The following is a 24,164-nucleotide window of genomic DNA, read 5'->3' as shown; positions in this document are numbered from 1 at the left end:
ATATACTACTCTATCGTAACAACTCCTACTAACTAAAGAAAAAGGTAGTGTCCTTACTATACAAAAAGTAAATAAAACCGTGTAAAAGTAAGTAAAAGAGTATAGACAAAGCAAATATAATTAAAAGGGTAGTTAAAATAAGTAATGTATAAGTAGAAGTAAAAATGTAGCTTAGCTAAAGTAGTCCTAGTTACGTAGTTTAAAGTCTTTATAGACTATTTAGACTACTATAATTCGAATCTGTCTGTCTTATAAGCCAAGTACTTATCCTTATCCTCTATAGCCTTATACTCTTATATACTTTCTCTAACAACTTTACTATCCTTATAGTAACGGTTTCGCTCTTATACTACTACTAATCTACGAGCTCGTATATACTTGTAGATTACGTCGACTTTACTATATAGGTTATGTATTCTAATTCTAGAAAACAAGGTAGTATTAACGAATTAGCTAGGTTTTACAAAATCCTTTTCTATCTAGTCCTGTTTAAAACAAAGAAACAGATTAGGTAGCTTAAAGTAAGACTACGCTTTGTATCTCTTTAGTTCGTAAATAACGTTATTACTAGTCGCGCGGCCTTTATAATCCTCTAGGTCCTAGTATATCTTCTAAATCTAAGCCTTAATATCTTTTGCCTTTATATCTATCTTAAGGTCTTTAAGCTTTACGTATAATTCGTTAATAGTCGTTATAGCCTTGTTGCCCTTAGCGATAGCCTTGTCTAACTCTTGTTTAGTATATATAGCTACGACTCTAAGGACTTCTATAAAAGCTAGGGCAAGCGCGTACTTTAACGTTAATAGTATAAGAGTAGTCTTAGTCTACTCTACTTTTGCTACGCGTATCTTATATAGTCTAGAAGTAGATATCGTCGTTAAGTATAATCGTTATTAGGCCGGTATAGATACTATAATAGCTACGTTAGCTACTTCTTTATCTGCTTCTAGAGGCGGTATTATATAGCGGTCCTCTTTATTATAGTAATTAAGTAATAGTTCTGCCGCCTTAATTAGCTTTGTCTAGAAAAATAGTACTACCTTCTCTACTCTTCTTTCTAGTATATTGCTTGTTAGAGGGATTTTAGAGTTGTTAGCTATTAGTGTAATAACTTTTCTAGTTAGCGTTAATATAGGTTAACTATACTACTTTATCTTAGTATATACTCGACTATTAGAAGCGAAATTCCTAGGCTAGAGCTTTAACTTCTCTTATACTAATATACCTATATTTAGTACTACTACTATCACTTTACTTATAAGTATTACGTTAGCCAGAAATCTATTAGTACCTTTACTATTGTAATACTAGTAAGGGTACAGTATTAGTAGTTTAACCGGGTCGTAAAGGGCCTAGGCGCGCGGGCGGTCTAGGTCTTTATTATAGTCTATTCTATGTTTCTAGGGCCAGATATACTTAGCGCCTTATAGTTCGCGTACTTTATCCCTTACCTTTTGTCTTATAATTAGCCAAAAGCCTGTATCTACTCTAGTAGTCTAGTAGTTTACTATAACGTTAGGGACATTAGTAGGGGCGTCGTCCTTATGTTGTGTGTCGTCCTTACGTTTCTTAGCCGGTAGTACATCCTCTATGTCTTGTACTACTCGTTTATAGGCTAGTAGTACATCCTCTTGTACTACTTGTTAGTAAGATCCGAATTCGTCTTATAGTATTACTTAGAACTAGAACAGCGCGTTATTAGTGCTATTATAGTCTCTATTATACTCCTTTGCGTCAGACATCTTGTTCTGCACTAGATCTGGCTGTCGAGGTAGATTAGAGTAATGTTCGTGCTTAGAGGGATAAGCGGGATAAAAGTATGATAGATTAGAGGGATAAGCGGGGTAGATCTGTAATAGATTAGAGGGATAAGCAGGATAGATCTGTAGATTAGAGGGAGGGTAGATCTGTAATAGATTAGAGGGATAAGTAGGATAGATGTGTAATAGATTAGAGTAGTAGTTCTGTTATTAGTATAAAGGTAGTAGTAGATTAGAGTAGTAGTTGTGTTACTATTATAGATTAGAGTAGTGGTTCTGTTACTACTATTGTAGAAGTAGTAATAAAGGCAGTTAACATAGATTAGAATATAGTAATAAAGGCTGTTTAGAATACAAGCTAACTATAAGCGAATATGTAATAAAGGTAGTAAATTTAAAGGTAAGGTAATGTTATAATAGGTACGCTTTTAGCCGTGCTTAGTAAGTCTGTAATTACTATTAGGAGTGTCGTCCCTTAAACTCTTTTATTAGATCCTTACTATTCCCTAGCCGTAATACTAGGAGCTATATATCCTACTCTAGTCTAAATCCTTTTTAGTAAACTAAGTATTTAACGTGTCCTTTTACAGACTTCTTGTCGATTATCCTCTCTAGTTCCTACTCCTCTTTACTATCTACGATAACAGGCTTAGGGTATTAGGGCCGCTCTCTCTTATATAGGTCGACACCTTTTATAGTAGGCTCTAGATATACTATTAAGAAGACGTTATAGACACGCTAATAATCTAGGATCTTAAGCTTATATATAAGCTGTCTTATTCTCTTAATTACCTTTAATAGGCCTATCCTTTACTTATCGAGCTTTCTATTCTTTTTTATAAGAATTAAATAGCCCTTGTATAATTGTAAGTATACCTTGTCTCTTATATTAAAGAACATTAGTTTACGCTTCTTGTTATAGTAGTGTTTAGTAGATACTACTATAAGATCTAACGCGTCTATAATCTTAATCCTCGCGTAGGGTACTACTATAACCGTTTCCTAGCCTCTTACTAGCTTTATTACATTGTTTAGTATAAAGCTATATAGTGCCTTATTTAGTAACTTACCTGTACTTATAGAGAGCGTATTATTTAAATAAAATTACAGCTCTAGTAGAGCCTCTAGCTAAAGGGAGTCGTCTTTAAGAGCGTAAAGGTAGTATCTAAGCGCTATTTTAATCGTTTAATTAGTTTGTTTGCTCTAGCCGTTACTCTATAGGTAGTACACTATTAAGTACAGTAATCTAACGCTAAGGTATATAAATATTACTACTTATAGACAAGCTAAGAACTACAGGCCTCTGTCTATAATAAACATCTTAAGAAGGCCCTAGTCTAAATCTAGTAATCGTCTAACGACTATAGCGCCCTACTATACTACTATCTACGTCGATTTTCTAGGTATTATTACTAACTTCTTTATTAATTTGTCCGTTAAGTTAAGTAGTGCGTTAAACCCTTTCTTTAATTAAGGTAAGCTAACTACAAAATCTATAGTTATCGTATAGAACAGGGCTAGTAGTATAAGGATTAGTTGTAGTACGCTATAAGGCTTGTGTCTTGTCGTCTTATATACTCGACATTCTAGGTAGTAGTACAGAAAGGTATATAAGTACTTTAATAATTATAGGATATAAAAGTTTATAGATATTATCTCTAACATCTTGTTATACCTAAGATAGCCATACTTGTATACTGTTATAAACACTTCCTTAACACATGATTATAGGATATACAGCCTCCTTAGGTAGCTGTCGCTACTCTTATAGAAGAGTAAGCTATCTTTTATATAATTAAAAGGTAAAAATACCGCGTTGTCTCTAAGCTTTAAGTTCTTTATAACTATATTAATTACTTTTAACAATTTTAGGTCGGCTTTATAGCTGTCTACGATTAATTTCTTAAACGTAAGGTCTATCTTAACTAACGTTACTATATAGTAGTAGGTCTCTAATAGTACGTCTAGCTTGCCTAGTTTGTTACTACCGCCCTTGTTCCTGTCTTTAGCTATAGTAGACAGGCGTAACAGTACATTAGGTATAATGTTTGCTTTACTAGGTTTGTAACGTACATCTAGGTTAAACTAAGATAGGTACTTACTAGCTAGTACTAGCCGTAAGTTTAGCTTCTACGTTAACGTTATTATTATAATATCTAATTACTTTAAAATATTATATAGAGCGCTATAGTCTATAAACATAATAACAGGCTATACTTTTGACCCCTTAATAAACCTTACGAGCTTTTGTACTATCTATACTACCCTATATATTTCGAGCTTAGTAGGCTAGTATCTTGTCTTTAGGCTACGTACAGTTTATAATAAAAACATTATAGGCTACACTTTTGTTCTTACCAGGTATTCGCCTTTCTATAGAACTAGATCGCCTTACACGTAGTATACTACTACGCTAATACCCTTCTGTTTTAAGACGTTAAAGTTAATAAAGAACTGTCTTTTTACGTTAAAGTGTGTTAAGACCTAAGGGTTTGTTAGCTCCTTTTAAAGCTTAGTAAACGTAGCTCTCTCTACTCTAGTTAGATACGCGAATACCTCTTTTACTATAAACGTTTAATAAGCTCTCTCCTTTACTAGTACCCTCTTAAGCAGCTTAGTTTTACGTACTTATAGCGGCTCTACGATTTGCACGAATCAGGGCACCTTATTATATAGCTAACCTACTATCCTAAGGTATCGTTTAAGCTGTTATAGTGTCTTTAGGAACGTTAGTTTTGCGATAGCCGCTAATCGTTCCTTTATAGTTAACAGGCTAAACGTATCTACCTTTTGTCCTAGAATAGTAGCTAAAGGGAATGCTATAAAGCATTTCGGCCTTTTAAGCGTAATGTTTGCCTCTACAAAATATGTAAAGACCTGCTATAAGTGTTTAATATACTTAGCAAGTGTTTTACTTACTATTACTACGTTATCTATAAATACTCTTGTAAAAGCTCTTAGTCGCGCTATTAATACGTTAATTTAGCGTTAAGTATATAATAGCGTGTTTCTAAAACTTATAAGAGTATAGTTAAAGGTGTGTTAACTTATGTACGTTACGACTATAAAGTAGCGACAAGTCTCTAGATAATACCTTTATTAGTAAAAATAACTTAATACGTCTATTACTATAATAAACCTATAGCCTTAAATCATTTAGAGGATATCTTTTTAGGTTAGTATTAGGTAGGCGTCTAGTACGACTAACTAATTTAATCCTCTAATATTAATAACTACCCTTTCTTTATATTTACTATTCGGTATTATGTACTAAACTACAAACGCTAGGTAAGAGAAAGGTATTAAGTATAACGTCTTTTCTAAGCGCCCTTAGTTGATTAACTCGTTAAATATAGATTCTAGTACCTTACGATCCTTAACTCTTAAGGGGTATACTTTAGCCTTACCTAACATTCTGTCTTACTAGTCCTGTTAAAGCTCTACCTTTATCTAGTAATCTTTAGGTATATTAACAAATCCCTTATTATTCTAGAGGCTGTCTAAGAACTTATCTATTAACTAAGAAAGCTGTTTAACTTAATCTAGGGGGCTGTATATAGTTGTACTATACAGGTACTTTGTTTCTATAAAAGTCATGTCTAGGACGAGTCTTAGTCTCTCTCTCTATAGTGTTTGTAATACAAGGTCTTATAAGTCGGCTACGTCGTCTAATAATTAAAAGTAGTCCTTATAATTAAACTTAACAAGGTCTCTAAGCTTTACGTCCTTCTAGACTTAGACTAGTTTATCTGTATTGTTTCTTACTATAACTAATGTTAACTACTAGTCTGTAAGATACGTAAACAAGCTAACTTAAGAGTTACTAGGTTTAAACAGTATGTCCTAACCGCTTTTCTTTACGTTATGTACTACTAGTATAGTTACTATAGTGTACAGTAAGATAGTAGTGCCCTCCTTAGCTACTACAGGTATCTAGCGTCTCTCTTTTAGCAAGACGTTAATCTCGATTATAACGCTGTATAAGCGTATAAGTGCCCTTTTGTCTAATACTAAAATATTAATACGTTTAGAGCTAATAATGTCTATACTAATAATAAGGTTTATAGAAAGAGCGTTAATAAGGTATATTTCGCGCGATATTACTGCCTAGGCCGTCTTACTAGTCTTAGTTCCTAGTAAGAACATGTCTGTTATAACGTATTCTATAGACTATATCTTGTTAGTACCTACTCTTCTAACACTAATTAGCTTTGCCTATATTTAAACCTAAATACCGCTATACTATTTGTATAGCTATACTTTACCGGCTATACTTAGTGTTAATCTTGTATTAAGGTACCCCTAGACTTAGTTTACTATTATACTCTTAAATACTAACTTAATTGTTATATAGTACTATAATTAGAAGCCGTACCTTGTACTATTATTAAGTACAGAGATCGTTAAAGACACTATTACCTCTATAGAATTTAAGACTACTATAGGCTCTATAAAGCTTACTACTACTATAGACTTACTACTACCTGTCTTTACTTAGGCAACCCTGTAAGCCTTTTTAAGGTATATAAAGAGTTTGTTAGTACTTTTAAATCGTTCCTTACACTTCTTATATTAGTGTTAAGGGCTGTCTACTTTAGTAAAATTAACTTCTGTAAAGTTTGTAATTAGATCGTTATAGAACTTGTCCTCTTGTACGTAATATGTGTTTATAAAATCCTGTTCTATAAAACTAAGTAGCGGCTTAACTATATTAGCTTATAAATCGTCTTGTATATAATACGCTTTAGCTCTTATATACTTATCTTTTAGCACGTCCTTAGCTATAGCCTAATAAGCCCGCGCTAGTTGTAGTTAGTATTAATACTCGTTACTATTCCTTACGTAGGCGTTTCTTATAGTTATCTATAGCTGTCTACGTTGTCTAGGAGGTTAATTCTAATATAGGGTCTAACTTTAATAGTTAGTTGTGTTGTTCTTGTTCTAGCCCTTACTAAAGCTATTATTCCTAGTAAATCCGCCTTACGAGTTGTCCTAATTTTGCCTATTTCCGTAAGAGCCGCTAGGCTAGAACAGTAGTCGCTATATAGGCTATAGTACCTACGATTACTACGGCTGTTAAGGCTGTTATAGACCCTACTACAATAGGTACTAATATAGCTAGTATAAACGCTAGGCCTAGGGGTATAAGGCTATAGGTCTAGGGTTATACAAACGAAACAAGGGCCTGCCTCTATTTGTATACTAGTTTGTAGGTAGCTGCCGTACTCTACTCGTAAAATTAACTAACGTTACTGTCTTTAAGTCTACCTTCTCGTAAAATCTCTTAATTAACGTGTTCTCTATAGGGCAGGATACGTGTAGTTAGATCTATAGATCAAGCGCTATCTATACTAACAAAAGGTTCTAGAAGGTCGATTCGCTTCCTAATAATCGTACTAGACAGAACATTTGTATTAAAAAGGCACGTATCGACTTACTATCTCGTAAGTCTACTATCGTAAACCTTTTTGTATTTAACGCTACACGCGTAACCTTAGGCCGTTCTTAAAAGCGTTAGTTTATCTCTTTAAAGATCTTATCTATACTCGCGTCTATTAGAAACTCTCTCTTAAGTTCTGTAAGCTCTATAGAGTACTATAGTAACGCCTTGCCTTATAAACAGGTTGTCTATATATCTTGTACTACCTTCTTTAAGTATTACTTTATAAGGTATTAAAGTCGGTCTGTATAAAGGTAAACGTCTGTATATATTATATACTTTCCTTATTAAACGATGCCTAACTTAGTGCCCTTACTGTTAAATAACAGGTCAAACAATCCTATTACTTTAGTAGTTAAACGTTAGGTATCGATATTAGCGTTAGTAGTAGGAGCCTCTCTATTATTATTATTATTGTTATTACCTCTTTAATTCTGCTTACTAAGGAGACGTACAACTCGTTAAGCGATTACTTCCTGATCTGCCTCTAATAGGCTAGCTAGTAGTACACCTCTATTTGTTCTCGAACCTAAAGCTATTTCTTCTCTAATTCTTAGGAGGGGCTCTCTCGACTAGGCTCGTAATAAAGCTGTTGTTAACGTACTACTACAGTACTTAATGTTTAATTCTACTATAATGTTTATTGTTGTGTTATTAAAATATTTAACTACTTAGTGTAGCGTTAGTCTGTCTATTACCTACTTGTTAGGATATATAACTATTAAGTCGTCCTTAATAGATTTAAGAACGTAATTAACGATTTGTTATGTTAAGGCCGGGACTTGTTTTATAAAGGAGTCGCTTACCTCTATAAACTTCCTGATTTGTTTAGTAAGGAGGACAGTCTCTTTACTAACTATAGTATACTGTTATGTAGTTCTGATTTAATAAATTAGTAGTATATATAATAGTGCTATAGACGTCTAGCGTGTATTGATTACTCGATTGTCTTAATGACTTAATGATTGTATTGTTCGACCGGTTCGGTAATCCTGTAATAATCCCTGATAATAATCGATCCTTAATGTAAGTTCGGTAGTTACGTGTTTCTTGATAATTTAATTTGACAGAGGTCCTTGATCCCTAATAGTGTAGCTAGGCTACTAGTACGACACGTAGTGTTACTAGTACACCTGTTAAGCGACAGGGCTAGTCTTAGTAGTATTACTACTAGATGTCACGGTTATTACGTAGAGTCGCTACTTATAGCGCGTTTTGTGTGTGTTAAATTCTATAATTGTCCTGTTTCTTAAGATGTAGGCTATTTATAGGCTGTGTACGCTACGCTCCTTCCTTCCTTCCTTTCTGTACGCTATGTACTGTGTCCTGTGCGCTGTGCACTGCTCTGCCGTAACATATATAGCTTGTCTATATTATAGTAAGAGTTCTTTTACTAAGGTTTTCTTTACTAGTAGCTCTTCTTATAAGAGTCCCTTAGGTATCTCTTCTTAAACGACTAAGTACTATAACTATAACAAGCTACTTCCTTAATAAGAAGAAGAATTAGAATGTTAGAGATTAGTATTATAAGTAATATAGTAGAGAATTATAGTTAAGTAACTAGTAAGTCGTAGTATACTTTAATTTAAATCTAAACTAATTCTTACCTCCCTTCCTTACTCCTTACTCCTTAAGATATATATGTACTACCTAAGAACCCTAAGTAGCCCTAGCGTACCTATAGGTACGCAGGGCCCGCGCATTCCTAATCCTACCCCTTTAAGTCCCTAATAGATACGTAGTGATCTTCGCTCCGGGTATGAAATTATGAATCGTCCTTGCATACTAGGACGATGGGTTTGTAGAAGGTGTTGCGCAATCACCGATGGTTCACTCACCTCGATCTTGCGTGGTGGCTGTAGACCTCATATATACAGCAGCTGTTTACCGCTTGTAGGAGCGAGCGAGACTTTCTCCTCCGGTTCTGACCTTGGGTTGGACGGGTGGTTGTGACTGCGACGTCCTTTGTTGGAGGTCGATGGTTCAACAACGTCCCTGCTCCAGTAGTTATTATTGTGGGCGGCGTGATGGGGATGATTTGGTATGGTGTTGGCACAGCATAGGGGGTTTTCTGCAGATCTGGCAACGACGTTTATATATCCGGGACGTCTCTAATAAACGGGCCAGGTCAGTCTTGTCTGTATTTACTACTTGGGGTGATGGGTCTATCCCTAGGTATCTATTGATTGACAGCTCTCTCCCAATACTACGGAGGATTTCTATTTTAGATCCAGTGCTGACCTTCGTCAATACAGAGTAAGCAGCTCAACCGGCCCTGTTAAGAAGACTAGAAACTTGTAACTTGTAAGTCTCTAAATCTCGCTAATCTTTTAGACATACATGCATAGGCAGAAGTATGCTTGCTGTTGCTGTTAGCTACCTAGCAATAATCGACTTCTTTTTTCCCACTTTACCCAAGAGCTCAAAGAAAACCATCAAACATCCATCCTAAACCCAAAAATAAAAAAAATCCAAGCAAAAATTCAAAAGAAAGTATCCCGAGATACGGTATTGAACCACACCCGATTTGAACGGATAACCTTTCGATCTGGAGTCGCTATTTTAAACAATTGTTAATAAATGCTTCTCCCTAGTGTGTCTGTCTCAGACACAGCGTGGTAAGGTAGTGGTTACTTACAACGCGCTACCGTTGCGCCAGCGGTCCTGGGTTTATTTAGCTATAGTTTCGCTTATTTTATCTTATTAGATGAGATAATACATGGTACTTACTTCTCGCTAATCATGTCCTGAATTGTAGGGCGGAGCGAGAGGGGTTGAGTGATGAGTGCCCTGGTTGGGATGGAGGGAGGGAGGGAGGTTAGTGTAGGGGGAGAAGAAGATTTGTATGTAGAGTTTGGAAGATAAATTTGGAAGGAATCGATAGTTTGTGATCAGGTAGTGGAATGGTAGGATATGGAGGGGGTTATGTAGAGTAATCGGTTGGAACTCTTATGAACTATATATATACAGGACCTAAGTAGACAGACAAACCAGCAGTTAAACCTCCAAACCTCGCAACGTGAATAAACTCAATTCAATTCTCCTTACAAGAAAAAATCCAACCACTCAGCAATCCTCCATAATAAACCCCAACTCCTCATGCTCCTCCTCATCCCTCCTCTCCCCATACTTCCTCTCGCCCAATTGTTCACTTCCCCCCCTCTTATCCTCTCTAAAAGTCTCTATCTCCGGACTCTCCATAATATGCTTAGCGACCTGACCAGCCTGCCATTTCTTAAAGGTGAAGCTTAGGAGATGATGGCTGTAATCCTGTTCGTTCGCTTGGTCCTTGTGATGTTTAACCCTGATGAAATCACTACTCACCGTTTCGGGGTCGAGGGAAAGTGTGATTAGAGAGCTGATCGTGGCGCTTTTTTGGGGGAGGTTTTGGAATGTCCAGGACTTTTATGCGCGGGTTTTTGTTAGTTAGATGACCACTTGTTTAGATACCATATATGTATGATATATTACAAGGAAAGTGATAAAAGGGCTGGAGGGTAAGAAAAAGAGCGGATATAAAATACCTGTTTATTCCTAACCTGAATAACCTCCTCATCACTCCTCACCACCTGATACGCCACAGTTCTCGACTCCCTAAACAATTTCGGCAACGCGAACCACTGACCCGCCATCCTATACCGATCATTCACAAACACGAATTGATCATCGTATACGCAGTCCGGCGTATATCTCTTGATCCTGTCCACTGTCGGCTCGCAGCTATATAGCGCTAGGATATCGTTCACGAGCGCTTGTCGAGCTGCGTTTAGAGGAAGTGATTTCGTGGGCTCGGGATGCCAGTCGCTGTTGTGGATCCGAGACGACTTTTTGTGGCTGGGCGAGGGGAAGGAACTCATTGAGCGGTGCTGTGTGCGGATGATATATTTGTCTGCTGTATATGTGTAGGTAGGTACTGTGCGTGATAAGTCTTAATTCTTGACTCTTGAATTGTGAGTAGAGAACTATTGCTTGGGTATAGCAAAATATCGTATTAGAAAGCTTGTTTATATGTAGGTAAGATATCCCAGAGAAGCAGGTCTCCCTGATGATGTCAAAAGGGGGCGAGAGTAGGTAGGGGGGGGGGGGGCAACTTGTCATCAGCCTCCCTAGTCTACCTATCAGAACCGGTGGGCACATGACTTCATATCCGTGTCAAAGACTAAGAAAACTGTAAATTTATGTTCGTTGGAAAACTGTAAGGAGGATGTAATTGGTTCTTGGCGCTGATAGGGATCAAGTGGTTGTGAGGCGGAGTTGGACTTTTTGTTGGACCTGGACTGACGTCGCTTGCTCTTGACCCGAAAGTTCTTTACACGTGATCAGGGGGAGGCAAAATACTTCTTCATAGGCATTCAACAGGCATATAAGGTTTTTATGGGGAACAAAAGGAAATGAAATCATCAGGCACGAATTTTGTTGGCATACAATAGTCACGTATATTCGTGAGTCTATACGTATCTCCCATCTACATCTCCCATCTACAACCCCAGCTCCCCCTACTCCTCTTTATCGTTACCACAAACCCCATCAAAATCCCCATAAATCTCCATGCCCCTCCTTACCAAGTCCACAAATGCATCAAAACTACAGCTCGCCCCCGGTCCATCTTGACAAGCCGGAATTGGCCTTGGTGCCGTATTCGCGATGACCCTCACGTATTCCCTCTCCCCACCCACCCCCATTCTATCACAAGTCAACTTCTCTATCCCCACATGTCCTAGGAAGGGAATCAACTCCGCCATCTTCCAGCTCCGACTCCAGTTGATGCGATTCGTAGGCCACTCTTCATTGTATGAATTCGACGAGTTGAACAATCCCAAGGCGGTTGCGATGAAAGGCGGGACCTCTCTGTGGGTGAAGGCAAGAAAGAAACGCTGTCCATCATCATCCGGTACCTCATCCCCCTCCATTTCATCACCGTGATGTGGCGCATGGAACTTGTCAAACAATGTTGCCGTGGTGTTCAACCACGGAAAGCCAAGGTACGGACTCAATGGGTTGCCATGGCCCACCATATGCGAATACTTCAAGTCCCAAGCATATTCATACGCCATCCACTCATCGTCCGTAAAGACATCACAGATATCACTCTTCTTCCCCCGTATCGCCGACTCGTAGCCGCACAGTTGCTGTAGGCCCATGATATCGGTTTCTGACAAGGGAACAGGGGCGAAGGGCTGTAAACGTGAGATTATGGGCGAGGTGTAATGCGATAGGAACTCTCTTTGTTCTGTATCTCCCGGTTCCTTGGAGAAAGCTTTGCAGGCTTTGTGTGGATTTTGGTGCTGGAAGCTTGGATGACCGGGTCTCAGTTCTATGATCTCGACATCTTGGGGGAAGACCTCGATGAAGGCAGCGGCCGTGTCTTTGGTTCGTGATTTCTTGTCCGTATATATGTGTTTGATCGTAGGGACGAGCGCTGGATATCTGGAAAGGAGGTGCTTTCCTACTTTCTTTGAGTCTTTGATTCCGTGAGGTGTGATTTTCTCGAGCTGCTTCTTGGGATTGTCGATTGGATTTTCCCATTTCGAGAAAAATGACAACGGCCCGCTCCAGCCTCTTCGTCGCTTGCCAGAGGAAGAAGAATAGGTAGAATCGAGCTTCTGCAGGAAGGGTTCTATGTATTTGTAGTAATCGGCATCGTTGGCATAGATAGCGGCATGTCGCACCAGGTAGGATGCGGCCGTTACTTCGCAGTTCAAGGGAGCATCATGATTGAGTCCGGACCCAATCGCGTCGAAATACGGACTGATTCCGGGAAGGTGGAGAAGAGCGTCAAATTCATAGTCTTGGGTATGGGATTGAGGGGCAATTGGAAGCTGGGGGGCATCCGTAGGAACAGCGAGAGACTGGGATAAGAAGATTGCATATAACACGATGCCTCCTGCGGGAAGCATTGTGAGGAGGAGAGACAAACGTTGACGATATCAGGGGAGATGTAGCTTGAATAGAAGAGAAGAAAAGTCGAGTTGGTGACATCATCATATTCAGCCTTGCCGGAAGGCGCGTAGCCTCGTGCAGCGCTGGAGGTTCGTGCATTTCTATGTAAGCCGCGTGACCTACCTTTTCCAAGGATTTGTATCGTAGGGCTCTGCCTTTTCGAAGAAGGGTCCGGCACGCGTCGATGTAAGTGTAATTAATTGCCGTGACCAGTGACGACCGGCTCGAACCGGGGCGGGGGTTGGAGAAGCGCGTGACAGGAGCAGAGATGGAAGAGCTGGTCAGAGATGGGATGCCCTCATCACTCGCAGGTTTTTAGCTTACCGTCGTATCGAGTTTCATCAATATGATGCTGGTTCAGCTGGTTCAGCTAGCAGTGGTACAATAGCCTTCTGATGACTTGTTTGGTTTGCGCTCGTACCAGGGAAAAAGCAAGGTCACGTGAGAATCAGCTGCCATCGTCTCCTCCGCTTCCCCTTCCCCGGTGTGGGGGAAACGCGACTCATGGAGAATACCCCGAAAATATTAATAGACACACGACTATACTGCAGTTGTCGGCACACGCGTACCGAGTAATAGGGCATTGGACAGGTTTGAGTTGCAGAGCCCATGATGCTGCGGGAGAGGATGTATCCGTGTCTCGGGATGGCAGAGGGCAGCAGGCACGTTACCCAGTTGTCATTATTCTTGTTTATGATTGTCATGATGCGAAGCTGGAGATGCGGGCACCTGAAGACGCTAGGCCGGGAAGGGGTTAGGGTATCGGAGCCCTCGGTTCGACATTCCCGGGGCACGGGGAGATGGGGGAAATGGGGGAATAATGGGGAGGGAGAAGTGGGATGTTGGTGTTGTGTTGTGTTGTGTTATATTGTATGGTACCTTATGTATTGAATTGAACTGTATGTATTATACCCAAGGTAAGACATAGGACGGGAGACAGGTAGATAGATACAGCAGTCAAGTCTCTATCATTGTCGTGATTGACCATCCTCCCCTCCTCCTCTTCCTATCCTCTCCGTGTCCCTGGTCCCCGCGGAGTCCTTTGGTTCCTTGATTTTCGACAGTTCATTTCCTTCGGCCTTATTATTTTGCCCTTCGCGGGTCGATCAGAGGAATCACAGGGGACGGGGCAGCCAGAACCGCACTGATGATGTCATTTCCACTTGTGGCTTCATCCGCGCCGATCCTTTCTGCGCACGTCAAAGGCGCAGTCTTCTTTGGTTTCTTTGTCTTCTGGTCGTCGTCCGGGTACCGTGTACATCAGATCGAGGTTCACGGTCAATTGCTTTTTTCTCTCTGCTCCCGCCCGTCAAGGCTCTTGTCAAAATGCACACTACCTGTCTTGTCACGTTGTCACAGCCCGCCAGTCCATTGTCGGCCGCTGATCTGCCCGATTAGTCGCGAGCCAGAAGGGCCCACGGCACTCCAGATCCAAACCAAGAGTAAAACACCAGAACCTCAACCCGCTCCACTCTTCCTCCGTCCACCTGGCGATCATCGCCGTGCTTGACAGACTGCACTCAGCACTGCCTCAGGTTTTGCCGCGCATTCCGCTCCCGCCGCACGAGTAAGTTGCCCTCCTTCACTCTCGCGTGCCCCCGTCCTTGCTGCTCACGCACGACTCAGGACTCGAACTGGCCAGACCCCAGAGGCACCATGGCACACGAGCGTCGCTCTTCGGGCTTTCAGTCTGACAGATGGACCACAAGTGTAAGAAGTACCGAGTACGGCGCCAGGACGGAAGCACAGCTACAGACAGACACTACTCCGTACCGACTCCACAGCAGAGTGGTACTACCACCGCTCGTGTGGAGAAAGTAGCGTCTGGTTACCGCTATCTTCCCTCTCAATCCCTTGGAACTACTACTCTGCCAGCGTCGGGGAATGATGACGCACTAGGCCAACCCGTTCCCTGATCGTCCTTATAGTCCTCCCCCGCGCCCTTTTTCTCGGGGGCATTTATACTTGTCAGTCTGTCAATCAAACTTTCTCTTGTCCAAGACATACATGCACACACATACTTCCCTCCGAGACCTCAGACCTTCTGCATCTCGTCGCCCTCCTTACCGCCCTTCTTACCGCCCTTCTCCCCATCCTGCCTTACCGCCTTCTTACCTGGGGCCCCTTCTTTAAAGATCTGAAGATCTTCTTTAAGAACCCCACAATAACCCCACAAGAACAGAAACAACGACGATTACACCAAGAACACAACCACAGCACGGATCCGGGCACTTACTTGCCTTATCCTTAATCTCTCTCCATCTCAATCGTGTGCGCCGCCTCCGACCAATAGCATGGCGGACACCAACGGGGCCGATCGTGGCCTCGCGCACATCCCCGAATCCAAGGCTGAAGACAAGGACGAGTCCCTTCCGCCAAACCAGACCTTACCAGCTACTCATGTTGTAAATGATCCAGTCACATCGTCTGAACTTGATGAAGAGAGTGATGTCCTTCCACCCGCCCGTCACATGCGCTTCCCGACTCACGATATCGCCGAGACGCATGAGATCGAGAAGACCGGAACAAACGACAAGATCGAGCTCACCGAGGATGATTGCTACGAGGAGCTTGGCTATTGTTTCCCGGCGTGGAAGAAGTGGTGGATCCTCACGGTGATCTTCATTGTGCAGGTCTCCATGAATTTCAACACCAGTCTGTACTCCAATGCCATCGGTGGGATCTCAGAGCGGTTCAATGTCAGTGCGCAAGCAGCTCGCGTCGGAGCTGCGATCTTCTTGATCACGTACGCTTTCGGCTGTGAGCTGTGGGCACCGTGGAGTGAAGAATTGGGCCGCAAACCCATCCTCCAAGCTAGTTTGTTCTTGGTCAATATCTGGCAGCTTCCTGTCGCGCTTGCCCAAAACTTCGGCACGATCCTCGTTGGCCGTGCGCTGGGAGGTCTTTCTTCCGCTGGAGGCTCGGTCACGTTGGGAATGATTGCCGATGTTTTCGAGCCCGACAAGCAGCAGTATGCGGTGGCCTTCATTGTATTCTCTTCGGTGGGAGGTTCGGTTCTCGGCCCCGTGGTCGGTGGTTTTGTTGAGGCTTATTGCAATTGGCGATGGTGTATCTGGATTCAGCTCATATTCGGGGGCTTTGTACAAGCCCTTCATTTCTTCACCGTCCCGGAGACGAGGACTACAGTCTTGATGGATCGGATTGCTAAGCGGCGTCGCGAGAGTGGCCATAGCCCTAATGTCTATGGGCCAAATGAGCTTGTGCCATTCAGAGAGAGATTTTCCGCCAAGGAGGTTTTGCTCACATGGATTCGACCATTCAAAATGTACCTTACAGAGCCGATCGTCCTTACGCTGTCTCTTCTTAGTGGTTTCAGCGACGCCCTGATCTTCATGTTCATCCAGTCGTTCAGTCTCGTGTATAAGCAATGGGGCTTCGGTACCGTTGAACTGGGTCTGTCCTTCATTCCTATTCTCGTCGGCTACTTCATCGCCTGGTTCTCCTTCTTCCCGGCCATCAAACGCAACATCCAAGAGCGGAAGAGCAAGCCTGACGATGAAAAGGCCCAATACGAATCCCGCCTCTGGTGGCTTCTGTTTACTGCCCCATGCTTGCCAATTGGTCTCATCATTTTCGCTTGGACCTCGACAGGACCGCCAATCCACTGGATCGGCTCTTCAATTGCAGCAGCCATTGTCGGAATCGCGAACTATAGCATCTATATGGCCACGATTGACTATATGATATGTGCTTATGGTCCCTATTCGGCTTCCGCAACTGGTGGTAATGGATGGTCGCGTGATTTCCTCGCTGGTGTCCTTACTATACCTGCGACCCCGTTCTTTGAGAGTAAGTTTTAATCAATCACGTGTGTGGATTTCAACTAACGATAATAGATATTGGCAGCAAGGACCAAATTGCGAATGCCTCTACCATTTTGTTCTGTATCTCTTTCGTCCTCGTTATCGCTGTATACGTGATTTACTTCTACGGACCCCAGCTACGGAAGCGCTCACCCTTTGCCCAACAACTATCCGATGCTCGCCATGAATCAGCGGGTGGTCATTTGGCGAGGGTGCCCACCTCGAGGGCTAACTCGTTTGCCAGATCGCAACAAAACCTTAGAATTCGGCAAAATCTGGGGAGTCGGCAGAACAGCTACGCTGGCTCACATCGACCCGTAAATTCGAGACAGAACAGCATAGGTGGTGAGAAGAACATGTCGGCCGCTAATTCAAGGGCGAATTCAAGGGTGAACTCGAGGGCGAATTCGAGAAGGAACAGTTTGACTATGCCTGTTTAAATTTGAGAATAAATTAGTTGTGATTAAATGTTAGGAGTTGGTTAGCGCTTGAAGGACTGGATTGCATGTAGATCTACCCCATAGAGTTGCTAAGATCATGATTGAAGGTTCAACAAAAGCACCGGATCTGTTCGGTGTAGATTCCGGACTTCCGGAGGAGGCCGAATATCTAGATATACGGACCTTTTTCTTTGCTCTCTATTGCGCTTCCAGCGTTTGAGCATCCGCGATTCATCTTATACCGTTGACGTTTCAAGAAGTGTGTGAAGAAGTGAATGGTTAAAGCTTCGAGGTCCTCTAAGAAGACTACCGTTGCCATTTAGCGACTGCCAAGCGAAAACCCCATCATTCGTACGCCGGAAACTTCTCCATCTCTATCTCCGCATCTATCATTTCCCTCTCCAGGACCCTCCGATGGACGTCACTCCTGACGCGAATCAGACATTGGAACGGCTGAGGACGGATATTGAACCCGTTCGTGTAATCGAAAGTATCATATGTCCTGGTCGGCAAGATATCAAACGACCAGATCAGCTTCGAGAGCGCGATGAAGAGCGAGTTCGCGGCGAGATCCGCACCAGGACATATTCTCCTGCCCCATCCGAACGAGGAGTGTCCTGCTTTTGCCGGATGGGTTTTCCGACCCCTCAGCTCGGGGACGTAGCGCGGGTCGTCCGGGTCTAGGAACCGAGCAGGGTTGAACAGATGGGGATCGGGGTAGTATTCCTCGTTGAGGTTAATCGCCCAGGAGTTTCCAAGGATGGTGGTCCCGGTGGGGATTCGCCAGCCCTGGTAGATGTCGTCTTCTGATGATGCGTGGGGCGTTCCTCCGAGGACCGCCACGGGTCTCCATCGGAGCACTTCTTTGACGAGCGCGCGGATGTAGGGTAGATGTGGCTCGTCTTCAAATCTGGGAGTCCTGTCGAAGCCCACGACGGCATCGAGTTCGGCGTGCGCGGTCTGGAGGATGGTGGGGTGCGTGACGAATGCTAGCATGGCGGAGCACATCGTGGACGCTGTGGTATCGGATCCAGCACCGAACAAGGACGCAGGCACGAACGAGAAGTCTTTGTCAGGGAGTGGGATCCCTTCGGTGTCCCGAACCTCCAGCAGAGTTTGCGTGAGGGAAGGGGCAATTTCGTACCCTTTCTCCCTCCCGACCCGGAGATCTCTGGTCACGTCCTCAACGAGCTCCATGTTGGCAGCTGCTTCCGCGGCTGCCATGCTGAGAATCTCTCTCTTCCAAGGAGCTAGGAATGTCGGTACGTGCTTCAGGATTGGGAAAGACTCAGCTAGGTATGCGCCTGGAACGTTCAGAGAGGCCACGAATTGCATGAAATTCAGCCGTTGTCTGATAATTGGGGAGTCCATGGAGTCGATCCGATGGCCGTAGGCGATCGAAAAGACCACGCTTGCTGTGAATCGGTCGAACTGCCTTTCCCAGTTGTCAGGATCGCGCATGACCTTGAATGCCAATCGAGTTGATTCGGCCTCCTGACGCGCCATATACGTCCGGAGCGCAGCTGGAGTCAGAGCACGATGCAAGAGTTTCCGTCTCAGAGACCATTCCTTTCCATAGGGTTGCACTAGGACAGAGTTCGATGAGTGCATCTCTCCCATGACCACGAATCTAGGTCGGGATGAGTATTTGTTGCTTCTCTTCTCCATCAAATCGACGGCGATGTCCGGGTCCGAAATGACTAGAGTTGGTCTTCGGCCGACCCATATCGTGAAGATCGGACCGTATCTCTTTGACCATTCTTGGAACTGTATCCAGGGCTTCGAAGTTGGTAGCTTGTTTCCAAAGAATGGGAGAGGTGTTGGACCAGGTGGCATGCGCCACCATTTCCAGATATCATTGATCAGGATCAAGAGTGGAACGAGTGCAATGCCAGCCAAAAGATACCACGAGCTCAGGATTGAAAAGAGCGACATGGTGAAGTCTCATCGTAGCGCAAGCAGATTCTTGACGGGAATCGAAAATCATTTCGGAAACTGGTGCTTAATAAGATGTGTGTCTGGAGGTCTGGACAGAATGGATCGCGTTGTGGAAGTTTCCTCCCCGAACACCCCCCGCATCCACCCCGGGACATAAAGACGTTCTGGTTGCTGGAAATTCTCCACCTCCACAGCGGGGGAACACGGCCCCATGCGGGGTCGTCCGTTGCATCGGCCGAAACTTCTGAGTCTAGCCTTAGATAGCGCCATGACCGGTCCTATTGTTCCGTTTTCTTAATTGTTCCCTCGGAATAATATCAATATCGACTACGGATAGTATATCCTCTAGGAAATATTCCAAGTGAAGATCGAACAAGGCAGCTGATCGCCGTAAGTGGGTGCCTTTCAGCGGCTTGAATCAAGCATGATAAGTTCTGTACGTGGTGAGCCGTGAGCGGGCTGTAGTACAGCATGGACCCCAGATACTGGCATACATGGCGACTTTGTGGATGATCAAGGGATCAGATCTTTCAATTTTACTTCGTACATATTCTAGGGTATAGCTCTATCTACAGCGAGGCAGCGAGTTCTGCCATTCTAGGCATATTATACTCCCTTGCAGCAGTCACATTATTTGACGGATCCTTCAACAATGCCACCGTAGCAGCGTAATGTTCTTCTGCATATAGCTCGGCGTCGAAGCCCAAAAGCCATGATTCTCTCTTCAATTTCATGCTTTCCGGGTTCTTCCTCACCTCGTCCCAATTCGCCTTGTGCCAAGTCTTCCTGGTTCGCTCTCCGGTTTTCTGTGCTGCTCTCACTCTCTCGTATCGCAATGCTTCAAATGCCGCAATGCCTTCTTGAACGTTTGCTTTCCCGCTCTTCGTCAAACAAACAGCTATCGTAGCTCCGTCTTCCATAGCTTGACTAGCACCTTGGATGGAAGTTGGTAGGAAAGGATGAGCCGCATCTCCAATCAGAGCAGTTCGCCGCTTTGGGGAGATCCAGGTGGGAAGTGGATCTCGATACACCAATTTCCAATCGATAAGTGGCGAAGGAGTTGCCTTCAGAATCTTTTGGAGTACTGGATCCCACCCTTCCAAGGCTTTTTGTGCGTCTTCTAGTGGAGCAGGGAATTGCCAGCTCTCCTCAATGTCTGCGTCATCCTACCCACTGTCAGATCCGTCGCGGAATTTTGGACTGGAAAACTAACTTTATGAGTGCAAACCCAACTGAAGTCTTTCCCGTTCTTTACAGATGCAGCAATGAAATGGATATCAGGACCTGTTATAATCAGAGACAAAATCTCGAATTTCTGGATGAGGTTCATATACCAAGCCATGCGCAATGCTTATCACCATCATTAACCATCCAAGCAGTGTCTGGATCCTTTGCAAGTTCTGCCGAATCAAACCAACAGCGCCATATTGCGTATCCTGAAGATTTCGGTTTATCTTCATAGCCAAGGACGATCGTTCGCCCTTTCGAACGCACACCGTCGGCAGCCAGGACTACATCCGCAACGAATCTTTCACCATTCGCGATCACACCTGCTTCGGTTTCTGTCTCGAAATAATCTTCGACTTTGTGACCGAGGCGAATATCAACTCCTATATCTAAAGCATGTTGATATACGATCTCATGGATCTCACCGCGGTGTCCATTATACGCTTTGCCATATGCTCTCTCCTCGGCGGTCCAAGTCTGCTTGAAAAGGTTTTCTCCGAGATACGTCTTGTAAAGCAAACCATCGCTCTTGTGGATGATGGGATCGAGCTTTGCGTCCACACCCGGCCAGCGCTCGAAGATCTTACCAGAGTTGGGAGCGAAGCTTATGATATCGCCAAGGAGCTTCAACTCTGGGAAGGATTCGAGGAGGAGGACTGAGTGGCCTTTGCGATGACACTCGATTGCTGCAGTAAGACCAGCAAAACCTGCCCCGACAACGATAACACGGATCCCCGAGGCAGGAAGATTGTTGCTTGTAGCCATGATTCCAAACATAAAGGCAACTCCAAATGATAAGGTGCAGTGCTAAAAAGAACAAGTGCAGGCATTAGGATATATTTAATAATTACGTTACTTTTGACCGTCGTTACGGCTTGCCAACCACCGTCGGAGAATTTCCCGTTTTAGAGCCTGGATGATCACAACGTGGTATCAAGACGATATGTCCAAGCCTCGGGGAGGACCTATGCTGGAATTGGTGTAGGATAGTGCGATGACGGGGGTAAGACGTGGTGCTGACAGCTGCAGAAGTGGGCTCGCTATTCCCCCGCGTTCGCAAAGAACTATCCCGCTCCCCCGCTCCCCCGCTCCCCATCCTCTCGGTCCCGCCGCACTGTCGTGGGGTGCATATTGGTCAGCTTAGGGTCAGCACGCCGCATGCCGCCTCATGACCAACCTCATCTTGTGAGTGGACAGAAAATACCGCCGTTGTGCTTTAGATAATTTCTGCACAGTAAATGCAACTGCAGCATCGATTTCGGCAATGCGATTCACCCGATCTGCCGCCCCTATCAACATGAGTGATGGACACTGTCTCCGAGTCACGATTACGCTCCAAGGCACGGTGCATGTATATATGCCGAAAGCTGGGCTGGATCAATCTCTCCAGAGCTCGTCCCAGATTGATTCCCTTTCAGAAATCCAGAGATCAGTAGCAGCAGCACCATGCCCTTCGGGATACTTGAAGATCACCACATGGAGCTAGTCCCTGGGACAGGTGAGAGACATCTGAGGTGAGAATTAAGGATTTGACTGATTCTATTCACAGCTTGCATGAATGATCAGTCTGATATTCCACGAGAGTATGAGCAGATTCCTCGAGAGCTGCTGAAACATGGAACGGGGCGACTATCACATCTTATCTTGGTGCCGCAGCCATCAGATTCCCCAAACGATCCATTGAATGTATGTGAATGCTGCAGCTACGGATTCTTTTGCTAATCACCCTCAGTGGCCTGTTTGGAAGAAAGATTCAATCCTTCTTATAGTGGGTCTTTCTGCTGCGGTGGTAGGAGCCTTCGGACCCATGCTGTCACCGGGATTCGTACAAATTTCGCACGAGATGGGGATCAGTGTCAACACACTCTCTCAATCTACAGCCTGGCTTATCCTAACCATCGGCCTCTCGTTATTCATCGCCAACCCCGCAGCCAAAGTATGGGGGCGACGCCCAGTTTACATAGTTGCCATCATGATCATGTTCGCAGGTAGTGTCTGGGGAGCGTTTGCAAAGGGCTACGGCTCTTTTCTCGCGAGTCGCATCGTATCTGGGTTTGGTATGGCACCTTATGAAGTCCTTGTTCAATGCACGATTGGCGACATGTATTTCGTGCATCAGAGAGCCACCAGGATCGCGGCCTGGAACCTGTTTCTGCTCTGTGGCATTGCTGGAGGGAGTCTGATAAGTGGATATATCATTCAAGTCAGTCACCTGTCACCGCGTGTTTGATCATAGTTGGAGTCTGCTAATATTGCTCTGGGCAGGACATCGGCTGGAAGTGGACATTTGGAATCTGTGCTATCCTTTTCGGCGTGTTCATGTTCTTGGTCCTCCTTTTCGTTCCTGAAACTGCCTACAATCGCGTCCCTATACAGGAAAGATACGGAGGGATAGCCCTTCGTATCTCTGATATAGAGAAGCCGATTGAAAAGGAGGAACTGAAGGTCTCTTTGGATGAAAACACTGCTACTAGAACCACAGGCTCGCTAGAGAAGAAAGACTCTTTTCTGCGAAGTCTGCGCATCTTCACAGGACGCTACTCAGACGCACCATTTTTGAAGATCTTCATTCGCCCTTTTATAATTTTCTGGTACCCCGCCGTTCTCTGGGCCTTCCTAGTTTACGGCACCACGCTCACTTGGATTGTTGTGTTCAGCGTCGTCAACGCATCGATCTTTACACTCCCACCCTACAACTTCACAGTCTCCCAAGTTGGACTCGTCAGCATCTCGCCACTAGTCCTAACCGTCGTCGGCGAGGTAGTATCTGGACCACTGAACGATTACATCTGCGTGTTCCTAACCAAAAGGAACCGCGGTATCTACGAGCCAGAATTCCGACTCGTTCTCATGATCCCCGTACTCCTTATTGGAATCAGTGGCTTCTTCGGCTTCGGCGCTTCCGTCCACTACCAGACGCATTGGATAGGTCCCGTGCTCACCTTCGGACTTACAAATATGGCCATGGCGTTCGCGTCAGGCTGCGTATTTGGCTACGTGATAGATTCGTACGAGAAACTGAGCGAAGAAGGTATGTATTTATTTATTTTCCCCCAATCACTCCCCGGTTTGGAAAACATCACCCACTGATAATAACCCGTAATAATAAACAGCATTCATTGCTATCAATGCCCGCAACTTCCTGACTTTCGGCCTGACGTACTTTGTGAATGATTGGCTGGAGAAAGACGGTGTTCTGGCGGTCTTTAATGTGCTAGGTAGTTGTTTCATTGCCGTCGTCGCTCTGACGCTCCCGCTGTGGGTGTTTGGGAAGAAACTGAGGAGTGCGATCGCGAGGAACCAGATTCTGAATAATCTTATGAAAAATTAGCTCAGTCTTTCATCATGGATGAAGCAGTTAGTTCACTTGAGGAAAATAAGAAATATTTGGCTTTTTGCTGTGATTGTGAATATATAGCTTGTAGTTTTCCCGGCAGGAGATTTGTGGAATCACTGGTTGGGTCAAGACGATATAGAATACTTGTTGTATAGTATACAAGCTTCTCTAAATTCTAATTCGTGCATAAATTCAACCCCCCCCCCCCAACAAAGACTCCTCCTCCTTCTCCTCTCTCCTCCTCTCACCCGCCATCTA

The 24,164-nt window shown here is 43.9% G+C and overlaps 6 protein-coding genes across 6 annotated transcripts; 2 read left to right on the top strand and 4 right to left on the bottom strand.

Moving 5' to 3' along the window:
• Nucleotides 1–10,200: 10,200 nt before the first annotated feature.
• M430DRAFT_65645 (hypothetical protein) lies at nt 10,201–11,251 on the bottom strand. Its single transcript, XM_024869191.1, has 2 exons — nt 10,725–11,251; nt 10,201–10,602 (listed from the first exon to the last, which is right to left on the bottom strand). The coding sequence occupies exons 1-2, from the start codon at nt 11,055–11,057 to the stop codon at nt 10,267–10,269; spliced, it is 669 nt and encodes a 222-aa protein (XP_024722640.1). The 5' UTR covers nt 11,058–11,251; the 3' UTR covers nt 10,201–10,266.
• A 390-nt stretch (nt 11,252–11,641) lies between these two features.
• On the bottom strand, nt 11,642–13,535 carry M430DRAFT_34336 (hypothetical protein). The gene has a single exon (XM_024866529.1). The coding sequence runs from the start codon at nt 13,095–13,097 to the stop codon at nt 11,697–11,699; it is 1,401 nt and encodes a 466-aa protein (XP_024722639.1). The 5' UTR covers nt 13,098–13,535; the 3' UTR covers nt 11,642–11,696.
• A 2,076-nt stretch (nt 13,536–15,611) lies between these two features.
• Nucleotides 15,612–17,404, top strand: M430DRAFT_99372 (hypothetical protein; the record flags this gene model as incomplete). Its single annotated transcript, XM_024870180.1, has 2 exons — nt 15,612–16,950; nt 16,998–17,404. The coding sequence occupies 2 exons, from the start codon at nt 15,612–15,614 to the stop codon at nt 17,402–17,404; spliced, it is 1,746 nt and encodes a 581-aa protein (XP_024722638.1).
• A 96-nt stretch (nt 17,405–17,500) lies between these two features.
• Nucleotides 17,501–19,397, bottom strand: M430DRAFT_34332 (hypothetical protein). The gene has a single exon (XM_024866528.1). The coding sequence runs from the start codon at nt 19,337–19,339 to the stop codon at nt 17,750–17,752; it is 1,590 nt and encodes a 529-aa protein (XP_024722637.1). The 5' UTR covers nt 19,340–19,397; the 3' UTR covers nt 17,501–17,749.
• A 514-nt stretch (nt 19,398–19,911) lies between these two features.
• M430DRAFT_99421 (hypothetical protein) lies at nt 19,912–21,334 on the bottom strand (the record flags this gene model as incomplete). The annotated part of the gene is made up of 3 exons (XM_024870182.1): nt 19,912–20,508; nt 20,556–20,626; nt 20,677–21,334. The coding sequence occupies 3 exons, from the start codon at nt 21,332–21,334 to the stop codon at nt 19,912–19,914; spliced, it is 1,326 nt and encodes a 441-aa protein (XP_024722636.1).
• A 681-nt stretch (nt 21,335–22,015) lies between these two features.
• On the top strand, nt 22,016–23,900 carry M430DRAFT_18024 (hypothetical protein; the record flags this gene model as incomplete). Its single annotated transcript, XM_024863784.1, has 5 exons — nt 22,016–22,067; nt 22,119–22,255; nt 22,302–22,772; nt 22,835–23,600; nt 23,683–23,900. The coding sequence occupies 5 exons, from the start codon at nt 22,016–22,018 to the stop codon at nt 23,898–23,900; spliced, it is 1,644 nt and encodes a 547-aa protein (XP_024722635.1).
• Between the last annotated feature and the right edge of the window lie 264 nt (nt 23,901–24,164).

The sequence above is a fragment of the Amorphotheca resinae genome, assembly GCF_003019875.1.
Source record: "Amorphotheca resinae ATCC 22711 unplaced genomic scaffold M430scaffold_4, whole genome shotgun sequence".
NCBI lineage: Eukaryota > Fungi > Ascomycota > Leotiomycetes > Helotiales > Amorphothecaceae > Amorphotheca > Amorphotheca resinae.
The sequence above is the reverse complement of the archived record's forward strand: the minus strand, read 5'-3'. Positions and strand labels throughout refer to the sequence as shown.

What these genes read in the sequence shown, in the direction of transcription:
- M430DRAFT_65645 (XM_024869191.1), bottom strand. Translation starts at nt 11,057, where the DNA reads ATGAGTTCCTTCCCCTCGCCCAGCCACAAAAAGTCGTCTCGGATCCAC. An exon ending in TTCAGGTTAGGAATAAACAG is followed by an intron (nt 10,603 to 10,724) that starts GTATTTTATATC and finishes CGCGCATAAAAG; the next exon opens with TCCTGGACATTCCAAAACCT.
- M430DRAFT_34336 (XM_024866529.1), bottom strand. Translation starts at nt 13,097, where the DNA reads ATGCTTCCCGCAGGAGGCATCGTGTTATATGCAATCTTCTTATCCCAG.
- M430DRAFT_34332 (XM_024866528.1), bottom strand. Translation starts at nt 19,339, where the DNA reads ATGTCGCTCTTTTCAATCCTGAGCTCGTGGTATCTTTTGGCTGGCATT.